General features: G+C 41.6%; 1 protein-coding gene across 1 annotated transcript in view; it reads left to right on the top strand.

The window, feature by feature from the left end:
• The first annotated feature begins 1,496 nt into the window (after window positions 1–1,496).
• The window catches only part of CUL4B (cullin 4B), a 37,203-nt gene continuing 25,615 nt past the window's right edge, over window positions 1,497–13,084 (top strand). Inside the window, exons 1-3 of the mRNA XM_048513811.1 lie at window positions 1,497–1,869; window positions 2,629–3,174; window positions 6,571–6,686. Coding sequence (XP_048369768.1) covers window positions 1,812–1,869; window positions 2,629–3,174; window positions 6,571–6,686 — 720 coding nt within the window. The 5' untranslated portion in view covers window positions 1,497–1,811. The remainder of the gene's footprint in view (window positions 1,870–2,628; window positions 3,175–6,570; window positions 6,687–13,084) is intronic.

Consider the following 13,084-nt stretch of genomic DNA (forward strand, 5'->3'; position numbering starts at 1 on the left):
ACATTTTAATAACATATGTTCTATAGTTTCTATAGAATTCAGAGAGCAAGAACATATCCTTGCAGCATAAGAGTAAAAGCTTTCCTTAAATCTTTGTTATCCAGGTAAGTTAAGTAAGGAGCAGGGGCAGTGATATATTTCTATGTAGAGAGGAAAATCTGAATATCTTGCCAGAAATCTCTGAAGAAAAAAAATGCAGTAACCTTTCCTCCTCCACTTCCTCCAGTATAAGTAGCTTTCCATATCACCCGAACAGGAAGTGCAATACATAATTTTGCTTTCCATTTCAACTATGAAATTTCACCCAAGTCCATAATATCTTGTTCACTTTAAGCTTGCAGTCTATTCTGCTCCTGCTTAAGAAACTGGTTCTGTAAAGATGTTTGTGTGGAAGACTTTCACATTGTTACCAGGAAAAGGGCAAACTAAATATAAATGTATAGTCCCTCAAAGAGTGTATCTAACATCATCTCTGATATATAGGTCTTTATAGATCCAAGAGGGGTATGACTCTGCATGTAATTATAATGTTGCTTTTTCAACACAAAGATAACCATTCACAAAAATACATAAGTGCATGAATCACAAGAAACTCAAGTATCAGGAGAAACTACAAAACAAAAAGTAAAGAGGAATAAAATAAAAATATGTTTAGATGGTTATAAAAAGTTGAGACAGAATGTTTAGTACTGAAAAAAGAATGTAAATAATATAACAAAGGGATGTATTCATTATTGCTTTCATTTATACCATGGTTCTCTCCCCAAGAGAAGCAGAGTGGTTTACTTTGTTCTCTCATCACAACAGCTCTGTGAAGTAGGCGGAAATTGTGTGACCAAGTAAGCTTCCACGGCAGTGTGGGGATTTCATTCAGGTCTCCCAGATCCTAGCCCAAAACAAACCACCACAGCAAAATGACTCCTACAAAGGATGTTACACTGGTTTTTGTAAAGGAAGATCAAACTGAAAGAGCTGCTGATTGCTGTGTGAAAAGAACACACAATTTCATAAACACAAATTTCACACGTCATAACCATTAGGAAAATGTATTCCAGACGTGTATATACACAAAATTCCAGACAAGCAACCATGTCAATGAGTTGCACGCAAAACAATAATGTCCTTGTAAGTGCCATAGCTCAAATTAATTTATTATTGCAGAAGCTTTCTTCATTAGATGCATAAATAACTAAAGTGTGTGGGTGGGTGGGGAGGGAAGGTGCAATAACATACACCAAAGCTGCAGCCCTACATAAACTTTTTCATAAGTTGCCTCACTAAACTTACCCGTACGTACTTTTTATGTAAAAGTACAGGGTTCAGGCTTAATCTTTAAACACCGTTAAGCTTAACTCTGCATAGGACCACACTGCCAACTTTCTGAACATGGTGCTGAGATGCATACCGAAAGCAGGCAAGGAACCAAGGCATTCCCCTCCCCGTTTCCCTCAACCCATTCCTGGCCAAGGGAAGAAGGGGAGAACACGCCTCCTAAGCCTGCCCCTGAAACGGGCAGGAAGACGACCAGGGAAAGAAGCGGCCTTCGCGACATCCCCACGTCCCCTTCCTTTCAAGTTTCCACGCGTACAGAGCACACACACACACACCCCGGAAGCCCTCGCAGCTCCATCCGATGGGGTTCCAACCCCCTCGGGGCAGGGGGGAAAGACAGGCCACCAGGACAGCCGTTCAGGGGGCCGCGAAGGCTCGGCGTGCCCGCCCATCTTTCCCCGGAGTAAAAGCGCGGTGGCCCCGCCTCTTTCCATAAGGAAGCTTCAAGCTCCAGGATTGTCCAACGGACCAGCCGCCCCATGGCCGGGCGCGCGAGAGGCCAGCAGCCGCCGCCACACGGCAACATGATCACTTCCGGTAGGTCAGAGGGCAGGGGGAGGCGGGTGCGGCGCTAGGGGGGAGGGGAGGCTGAGGCGGTGGAGGGAAGGGGCTCGAGGAGGGAGACGAAGGGCCGATCGCCTCGTCCACAAAACCCAACCACCCTCGTTCGTCTGGCTGAACCCCGCGGGGGCTTGAGGTTGGTTCCGGCAATGCTTCCTGGCGGGGCGGCCTCCCGGCATGCCTAGCGACCGGATGCGCCGCCATCTTTCGCCTCCCTGCCTCTCCGCTCTAGTATTGACAAAAACAAGCCGCGGTCCCAGGCCGGCCTCCCTCTCCCCCTCCTCCCTCTCTTGGCAACGACAGAGGAGGAGGCAGTGGAGGGGAAGCTCGAGAAGGGGAAGGGAGCTCGACTCCCCTCTCCCCCCTCAGGAGAGAGGTGGTCTCGGGCAGGGGGACGAGAGTGAGAAGGAGGGAGCCTGCCTGCTCCTTGGGAAGGAAAAGGGGGCAGAGCCGAGACGGAGGCCTGCCAGAATCGGGAGCTGGAAGAGACGTTTGCTCCCACGGGGCGGGCAGGACTCCCTGAGAGAAGAAACCAACCTGAGGGGCAGAGCAGGCGAGGAGTGTTTCCCTTCTGACAGAGGGGGACCTGCTTGGCAAGGAGGCACAAGCTTTGGATCCCGCCGACGAGAGAGAGCTATTCCGTTACCATCTCGGTCTCTTTCTGCGTGTCTGTCACACCAGAAGGATTTGATGCCCTTCAGCCTGCTCATCTCTGTGTGTTCATGTTTCCCACAGGTTTCTCTTCCCCCAACCCCTCAGCAGCAGCGGCTCAGGAGGTCAGACCTGCCACTGATGGTAGTAGCAGTAGCTCCTCCTCCTCGTCCTCCTCCAAGAAGAGAAAATTAAATAGTAATAGTAACAGCAGTGAGAGAGAAGAGGTTGACGCTATCTCCTGCTCTTCCCTTCTTTCCAAAACCAATTCTTCCTCCTCTACGACCTCCTCTGTCAACACCACTGCTTCTACTTCCTCCTGTTCCTCCTCAGGGGTTGTCTCTTCCAACCATCACCTACAGAAGAAGTTGCGCTTTGAGGACTCATTGGATTTTATTGGACTTGATGTGAAGATGGCTGAAGAGTCTTCCTCTTCTTCCTCTTCATCACCTGCTGCCTCTTCACAGCAGCAGCACCAGCAACAACTCAAAAATAAAAGCCTTCTAATTTCCTCAGTAGCTGTGGGACACCACGCAAATGGCCTGACCAAAGCTGCCTCTTCCACGGTCTCCAGTTTTGCCAACAGTAAACCTGGCTCAGCCAAGAAGTTAGTGATCAAGAATTTTAAAGGTAACAAGCCGCTGTTGTTCCTTATCTCTGACATCTCTGCTTGTGGTTGGGATGGCCTATGTTGTAAAAATCTTTGAAAAGATCCAGTCCTCCTTTAAAATCCTATCAGTAGAGGCTGGGCCGCCTATTGTGTCCTCACTACATCTAAGTGAAGCATTTTATTTTTTCTACAAGAGTGAATGGGAGCGGACAGGGACTCCACTAATGTAGAATTAAACACGCTCCCTCTAATTGCTGAGCCTGTAAACTGTCTTGAGAGTAGACATGTGTCCCATTACCTGCTTCCTAGATTGCAGTCTATTTTGCACCTTGTCCAAGGGAATTAAATAGGACCGTTGACAGCTGAACCAGTTTCCTGTATGGCTCCACCTCTTCATCTCCATATCTCTGCCAGTATTCAGGTTCTTAGTATGACACTAGTGTGGGAATGCTATAGTGCAGTGGAATTGTAAGTGTCTCTTTTTAAGATGATAGAAATTGTAACCTGGAAAACAACTTATGTATCTTATGTTTTCTAAGAACAATTCAAGAGACCTGACTCCCACAGGCAATCATGTGGAAAATCTTACTTAAGTTGTGTGCAACTTTTTGCTGCTGTCTGTGAATGGATTCCAGCAGTGCACCAATAATAAATAGAAACACACACACCCCATGAAATCCCATATGAGACATTTTTATTAGACCAAATCACCAGTTCTTTGTGTATTGTCTACTTCTTGAATCATATTAGGATGGTGAGAATATTCAGTCAGCCCTACCAATATAATGTAAATTGATGGCTCTTTGCTATGAGCCACCTCATTTTGTCCAATGGGGGAGGATCTTATTCTTCCCTGACATTTCAGGGTAGAGCCAGTGTGGTGTATTAAGTGCTGAATGAAGCTTTGGAAAGATTCACATTTAAATTCTTGTTCTGTTATAATACCTACTGTTATAATACCTACCTTGGACCAGTCACTTTTTGGGGAGGGGCTGTGACTCAGAGGAAGAGCCTCTGCTTCACATGCTGAAGGTTCTAAGTTCAGTCCCTGGCACCTCACACATGAATCTTTCTACTACTGAATCAGACCATTGGTCTATCAAGGTCAGTATGTCAACTCATACTGGCAGTGGCTTTCCAGCATGTCAAGTGGAGGTCTTTTACTTAGCTCTGCAAATGAAAATCTGGCGTGATCCCTGCCTGAAAGATGTCCAGCTATCCTCAACCAGGGCTTTTTCAGCCCTGGCCTCATCCTGGTGGAATGCTCTATCCAGTGAAACCCAGCCCTGTGGGACTTGATGCAGTTCCACAGGGCCTGAAAGAGCTGTTCCATCAGACATGTGAATGAGGCGACTGCAGTTTTCCATCAGTCAGTCCTTCCCTTCCACCCTGGATACTACTTTCTCAGAGCTGTAAAGTTAAAAAGTTTTAAAATGTGTACATATTTTAAATGTTTTAAAATGTATTTATATTGTTTTAAAATATATTTATATTGATTATGTCTTAAATTATTTTGGTCATGAATTATGGAAATGTTGTCAGCTACTCTGAGCCCACTGGGGAAGGGTGGCATACAAGACCAACAAATAAATAGCTCCTCCCCTTCATCTCCATAGGCAATACTGACCTTGATGGATTGATGGTCTGATTCCACATTAAGCAGCATCAAGTGCGTTCATGTCTAGCCAACATGACAAGTTTGTTTCTCTTTCTCCTTTATATTCTAACAGTCTACACTTAAGCTCTATAAAAAATGTGTTGAATATAAACATCAATACCACAGTTCACGAAATTTCTATATTCATATATATTAAAGTAGCTGTTTCTCAAGTGAACAGAAGGCTAGATTGGAAGATATTGCCTGTACTGTTTGGCGCAGAATAAGGTACTTGGATTTGTTCCTAAAATTGGCAGAAGTGATTTTATACAGATAGGGACGGGCAGTGATGGTGTGGAGAATGTGAACTGGACGACCTGAATAAATCTTGCCTGAGACATCAATTATGCTGCCAGGTGACATTCCTTAGATGTGAGGGTAGAAATTCCTGAATAAACTTAAGTCTTTGAATAGAGTCCTGGCAAATAAAAGGTCTGCAAACTGATGATCTTTGGCAAACAGGAGTTCCTATACAAGTGAGGACATAGAGGTAAAACGGTATAAAACAATGCATGTTCACTTGTAAGACAAGTTTGTAAGGAAAAATCCCTGGTTCTTATCTCTCCCCCTCAACCCATTCCAATAGACTTTTTGTTTGCCTCAGATCATTATGTGTGCATCTTCCCTTCAACATGTATTTCTTGGTCTTTGATAAAAGTCTCGGTCTCACTGATCTGCCATTTCCATTTTTTTCCTCTGGGCCTTTGATATATATGACATCAAATTAATAGGACTACACATAAGTATGTTTTGGATTTATACCTCTTGTCAGTCTCTTTGGTCTTTCTTCCTCTGCATTTGGTTCTGGTCAAAACTGAAAAGTGCAAAATGCTTAAGGATGAGAATACTTATTTGAGTGTACATAATTGTTTTTGGATTAAATTGGTGGCTGCAAAACCAGAACACCACCTGGTACAGTATAAACTGTTGAAGACATTGAAGAAAATACGTAATGTATGGAGAGCTGCATTTTATTTATTGTGCATTTTCACATGTGTATTTAGAGTTTCAAATTTAGGTTACTGATTCTGACATGTCCAAAGAAACTCAGTGTGGACACATGCTTCAAAAAATTGTTAGCAGAAAATGATAAAATATTTATAGCCTTCCAGTTACACAAATTTGTCCTCATTTAACAGTTTCCTAAGAGAAAAAAGTCTTGCATCCCAACTGGATGCTCAAGTTTGGTGAACCTCAGCAGAAGGGGAATTCCAGAGCTTAGAGCATTTCATGGGGGACAGTTCCCTGCATATTTAAGAAAACTGTTTTTCAGTTCACCCAAGAAAGCATGAACAATTTTGAGGGTGGTGTCAGAAAGGAAAAGTATCCTGCTGTTTGCTAAGTCATAATTGTAAAGGGATAGTCAACAGCTAATGGAAAACACCACAGAATTCTACATCCTTTAGTTGTGGATGACTCTAGAAGTTAGCACTCTGATGGGAGCATTTTTAGACAGAGGGCTGAGCCTTCAGGAAATAATGTGTTTGCTCTTTTTTCATTTACCAACAAATAGGAAAAAATTACAGTTATACATGTGTACCAATTATGTTTGCATGGTAAAGGCTGGTGTGCACTACTGGAGACCATGCTTACTTACATGTAGACATAAAACCAAATTATTTCTAGACCAAGTTTTGACATTAATGTAAATCTGAGGGTCACTGTTAAAATCTCGCTATGTGAACTTCTAGTTCTTGTATTCTTATAAATTGTGCATTTGCATCAGTCAAAGCATTCTGATTTTTAAAATATCTTCCAGACAAACCTAAACTGCCTGAAAATTATACAGATGAAACCTGGCAAAAACTGAAGGAAGCTGTAGAAGCAATTCAAAACAGTACTTCAATAAAATACAATTTAGAAGAGCTCTATCAGGTAAGCATTAAAATATTATAGCCTTCAGAGTGACAGGTGCATCCCCGTACACCTACAAACATTCCTGTTTTATGCTTATCCACTGGAGACGTACTGTCAGCTCCTCATTTAGAAGAGAAGAGCTTGGATTTATACCCCACCTCTCTCCTGTAAGGAGTCTCAATGCGTCTTACAAACACATTCCCTTTCTCTCCCTACAACAGACACCTTGTGAGGTAGGTGGGAATGAGAGAGTTCTGAAAGAACTGTGAGTAGCCCAAGGTCATCTAAAATGTTTCATGTGCAGGAGTGGGAAACAAATCCAGTTCATCAGATGAGAGTTCACCACTCATGTGGAGGAGTGAGGAATTAAACCCGGTTCTCCAGATTAGAGTCCACTACTCTTACCCCCAACACCCTGCTGGCTGTCCTTAGTTGGTTTGTAGGTGTTATCCCTCTCTAGATTAAAAGCAGGTTCTCATTGGTTAGAGGACCTGTTCACACAACTCATTTCTGGACTTGTTTTCTGTCCCAGTTGTCTGCTCTTTCCCCTTCGAAAAAAATGAGTAATATTTAGTTAGTGAATTAATTACCCAAGAAGCTGACTGAAGCCCAGGCTTCTACACAATGGATTGTGGAAATCTTTCCAAATAATTTGTGGTGACTCTTCATTACTTTGTGAAATCTCAAAGTTTGGAGAAGTTGGGGGTAGAAAAATATGCTTCAGAGAGCATTCCTGGTCTGCCCCGACAATATCTGTACATAACTGAGATACTTGGTAGGGAGGTGAGGACTCTGTTCACCCCTGCTTTGGTTGTCTCTGTTTGTTTCAAGGCTAAGTTCTCAGTCAGTGATCCAGTTTGGAGGTGAATTGTCTCATGATTGAAGGTAACTTCTCTTCCACAGAAGTTCCTTGTGAGTAACCAATTGGAAAGTTCAATTCAAAATAAATAGCTTACTGTACCCTAGCTATAGCAGATTCCTTCTATTTCACTGTTATGGCCCCATCCAAAGGGTGTGTGTGTGTGTGTGTGTGTGTGTGAAATCCATCACTGGAACCAGTGCCAGGCTGCACCAGCGGATTTACCATTTCCAGGCACTTACCCCAGCGGAGGGGTGAATTCCCCAGTGTGCAGCTGCTGTGGCCCTCCATGCTGATGGGATGCAACTCTGAACGCTGCGTGAGCATCCCTGTACTCCTGCCAGCATAGTGGGGGCATGGCTGAAGGAGGAGCCAAGGCAGTCAGCTTCCACCCAGGTGTTGCCCCTGTTGTGCCGCGTCTGGAACTTTGGACTTAAGCCACCTTTTTGGTGGCATAAGTATTAAGCCCAATAGGGGCTTTCCGGTGGCGGGGAGGGGTTTTTGTGTGTATTTAGCCTCCTCACACCACCAGAAAGCCTCCTTGGGAACAGCAGGCCAGCATAGCGGTGCCTCCCTTCTGTACGGGACTGCTTGTCTCACCTGTTCCACCTTTCTTCTTTTGTATGTCTTCTCCAGCTTCTTGAATCCATCTCTTATTGTTATAATTATCCATGACAAACCTTCCTATAATAATTAACATTAGCATAAAAAATTATGTACGGTAATATGTCGGAAGTCTTGCTTTGTTTGTCTCCAATATAGTGCCACTCGCAAATTATACCTCTGAAATTTCATTTTCTTTGTATTGCAGTTTTTACATTTCTCTCTCTACCGATGTGTGTATAATATGCCTGCAAGAAAGCTAATGCTACAATAAAGCTGTTGTGTCTTTAAAATGTGACCCCCTTGGTTTTGTTGCGATATAATACCATTAATATCTGTCTAGAACATCTTATGTGTTTATAATTTCCCTTTGTTTGAGATTAAAAATAAGTGACGATCAGTTCACTACTCTAGCAAAGTTAAAGATTTGCGTGCAATTTAATCTTTTTTCTAAAAAAAACCCCACCACCCTAGGAAATAGTTATTGAAACTGGAATCGAACACATGTTGTTAAACTGCCAGTGGGTCACAGTCTTTATTTGCTTGGGTGGGGCTTTTCCAGTTTGTGATCTTTGCCTACATCAGGAAAAGCAGGGAACAATGTTTTAAATGCTAAGTATCAGCCTTAAACACTGTAGCATCCTGGATTTTCCTAGTTTTGATGTAAAGTATGCTTAGGAAATCACAGAAGAATTTTAACAATACATTTATAATTCCTTGCCCCAGGATACTAATTTATAATCTCAGTGTCAGAGGCCCTTAACTATCAATTTTTGATGTTTAACTAGTGACTTCTCACCTTGTAACATAATCCATTCACTTAAATATTACAATACAACAACCTTTATTAGGCATATTAAAATAGGCTCCAGAGCATTACAGACATTTCTGAAGTACAAATCAAAAGTACATTCAAAACACAGACAGATAAACTGTATCTAGCATTGGACATTACTTAGAAAGTTCTGTCACTTGTAAAAGAAATTTTGCTACTTTTTCCAAGAGCACAGCCTCTGTATTATTTAACAAAAGTTCCACAACAGAGTTGCCTGAGTCTCTTTCAGATATGTCTAAGACCAGCCCAGGAAAGAAATTTTTAATACCCACATATCTCGGACAGTCAAGTATAATGTGAGCAAGAGTCTCCACTTGGTTTTTACAGTGTGGACAGACCCGATCCTGGAGAGGGATAGATAGGTAACGACCCTTTGTAATGGCCGATTGAAAAGTATTGCATCTGGCACTTGTAATAATCCATCTCTGTTGTGCTTCAGTTAATAGTTCAAGATATTTGGCTATGTGCCCCTGTTCTGGTACTATTCCGACAGAAAGGGGTGAGCATGATTTATTTGCTTGGCCCAACAAGATATGGTATTCCTGTTCTAGAAGTCTGCTTTTTAAGGTTTGCAGAATCTCTCTGGGTGACAGCATACAGAGATCTTCAATTATTAAACCTAGAGAGTAGATTTTTGATTTAAGAAGTTGATACCATTCGGAGGCAAATACGTCTGGGCGCACAATATATCTGCGCTCATCAGAGTTAAAACATAGTTTGATCCAATACTTGAATGTATTCAGCTATGCTCTTGTTTCAGACTTAAATATTTTGTTTCACACTTAAATATTGTTATTCTATTATTTTCTGGCTGAGAAGTTACAGGTTTCCCTTGCCTTAAAGAGGCCTCAAAAACCCAGGCATTCGATTAATTTAATGAAACAGATCCATGATGTTTTAATGGACTTTTGTTGTTTCAATGATCTATTAGTGCTTCTTTCCATATGCTAATACTGCTCCATATATTTGTTAGGACTGCAGCCCTGACTTATTTTTGACTCCATATTAAATGTTATGTCATTTTTTCTTTGTAATTAGATAATATGGTCAGTATAACACGATAAAATATTGTATGGTTTTGAATAGAACGATACTTATTTTTTATGTATATCTGTAGTTAAGTATAAACTCTTAAGTTGAAAAAATGTTCCATAGAGCTACACTTGTCTACAGACCGTTATTTTAAATTTTATGATTGAATTAAGGATATGTCTGTGAAGTTGCTTTGCAGCTTTTTCAAGTTCCATTTATTTATCTTGAGAATGTGGAATCCAGACTTTTGGTTCATTTTTCACTCAGTGTGATGCAAATGATTTCTGAAGAGCAGATTAATTCAGGGCCTTCTGACTTTGGAATATTGAATAGCACCCCTGGTTCAAATGCAGCTGTGTGAGATTTCAGGGTATGGATCTTGAAAACAATTAATTGGAGATTCATGTATTTAAAGGGGTTTGTTTCTTGTGTGATAAAAACAGAAATTGAGTTATTTCTTAAATTATCATTTTTAGGAGACATTGTTAAAATAGAATAAAGGTTGGACAAAAAAATCAGCACTTTATTGCTACTTAATTGTTGACATTTCAAATGAGGCCTAACTGTTGTGCATTTTATTCTTCTGTTGTAGTCGTGATCAAAGTTCCCAGCAGTTTTGCATAACAGTGAGAACCTGTTTTTCATCTAGAGGCCAGCCATAAAATCATCATCTGGCTGTGATTGTCTAATCTTGGACATGTATGTCTGTCATGGCTCTCATGCTGAATAAAGACCAATTTCTGTAGCCCCAGACTCAATGTCAGTAGAATCTTTACAAGGGAGCCTTTGGTTCTGAGACTGCATTTTCTAATCAGCTTGGATATTGTGTTGGTTAACTTTGTTTTGCTGTCCAAGCTACATGGCCAAAGAGAGACTCTTAAATACTTGTCTTGTTCTGTGGAAGCCTTTCAGAAAAAGTGATGAGCAACAGAATGGTGAGTGCCCTATATAAAAGATCTCACGGTTACTACCCAAGGCACCCCTCCACTTAAAACCCAATTCTAAGAGAGTTGACCAGTAGCTTTATTAAGCAGTTGTAATTTATATTTGCTCACACATAAGAGTTACAGTGGACTGAGTTTTGGAGCTTTTTTATTTGGTATGCTGTTTACCCAAAGATTGTTTGGCATGTACTTGGGTGTAAACTGCGTTTATTCAGTCAGCTCATTCAGCCATCTAGGGATTAACTGTTCTTATGTGCATTCTCTGGAAGTCCATCAGCCTCCTAAGGACAAGGCTTTATGAACCCTCTGCGTACGAAACTATAACTCTGTTAGTATGAAAGATTCTAAAAGCTTAGTGGTGGTTGTTTCTATTGAGACTATTTGTTTGAATCTAAAAATAAGCACCTTGGGTTAAAAATAGTCATATAAATTGCTGGTGATGTGAATGCTAAATAAACTAGTTCTGCTTAAGAGCAGCTGCCTGGTAAATGGATCCAGTTCCAAATGTGCCTCTTCAGGCACCATTATCTAAACCACAACAGAGAGGTCCTTTTCTTGCATAAACCTCAAAAGAATGTCTTAGTCTTGTTCTGAGCAGCAGTAAGGTTGTTAGCCAGCTACTTCCTTTACCAGTGAAAAATAAATAAATCGTGATGAAAAAGCAGCAGGCATTTTGAGTCTCCCCCTGTTGTGATGCTTGTTATGTAGCTTTGAGGCGCAGCTGTTTGTTCTAGCCTGCTTTTTCCCAGCTCACCTGGCTTGGAAGTCTCCCTCTTATAAGTCTGCTCAGTTCTTTTGAGAACTCTGTTAATTCATTCTTAAGATATATGCTACTTGCTATAGGAACTCAATGTTACGCACAAATGAAGAAAATATAGGGCCTTGTCCCAAACTAAATTTCAACAGTTGATAGGATAATTGGATTAATATAAGCAAAAACAATTCTGTATACTTAGGCTTTGTCTTAGCATTTCTGTATTATGCTTCAAGATTTTACAGCCCCACACGTGCGCTCTCGGTGCACTGTTATTAACCCTGTATAAGAGATGTTCTGGTTGAGGTTGATAGTGAACGAGGTGAAAATTAAACTAGGGAGCTTGTGATTGGTTACTTAGCTACTATTGTGAACCACCTCTATAGTTTGTAGCTGTCATGCAGGAGTTAAGTGCTGTCCAGTGCACTTTTTGACCCAAACAAGCATGTAAATTGTGCTAGAATTATAATCTCCAACAAATCTATGCCAAGCAAAGTTTGAGCATAATTTTGAGGGTGGAAGTAGCAGCATTCTTGTCCAAATATTGCTCATTTCCTAGGCCTAGGATCTTTTTGATGTTCTTCCTTTCCACATACTGCTTGTTGATATGACCATAGGGTTATTCAGTGCTTCTGTCGCCTCCAGGCTTTTGTACACAGTGAAGAGGGGAGGGGGACTGCAGTCTGTTCTACTCTCAGTCTCTAAATCATCTGAATAAATGAAATACAGTAGTTACACAGAGAATGTATAGAGAGTGGGCAGATAGCATCCAAATACCACAAATAGCAGATTGTTATCCAAATACCACAAGTGATTTGAAATGGCATATGCTATTAGAAAGCGAATGCACTCTCTTTATATTGCCCAGTTTACAGGATATCATGAAAGAACCTGGGAGCAATTCTGGGTGAGTCTGCCTCCTTGGTACATGTGGAACCCATCTTAGTCCTGATCAGATTGAACAGACCTTTCTGGACAAAACACTGAGCTCTAAGGAAGTCTATATCAAGGAAGCTTACACATCAGCCAGTGTCAGGCTGTTATCAACTTGGGCCTCTGTAAGAAAAGTTCCAGGCAGTTACTTTCTGCTGATTACAGCTTCACAGTGACAATTATAGCTGATGGATACAAATCTGCTAGGTTCATCTGTCCATTCTCTGTACAAATTCCAAGAATCCTTCCCCTGTCCATGCACGATAAGGCCTCTGTACCAGAGGATGGGTCAGCTACTTGAAGACCATCACATGTGACAGAGTGATGCCTGCTAACTTGAGCTAGGTGAGAAAAGCTTTGGCTGAAGAAAGGATTGTACATCTGGCACCTTTTCACCTTCCATGTTTTCTTTTTCCAGTCGTGCCCGTGCAGAAATTGTGCTAGACTAAGATAGAT

The sequence above is a fragment of the Sphaerodactylus townsendi genome, linkage group LG13, assembly GCF_021028975.2.
Source record: "Sphaerodactylus townsendi isolate TG3544 linkage group LG13, MPM_Stown_v2.3, whole genome shotgun sequence".
NCBI classification, from domain to species: Eukaryota; Metazoa; Chordata; class Lepidosauria; order Squamata; family Sphaerodactylidae; genus Sphaerodactylus; species Sphaerodactylus townsendi.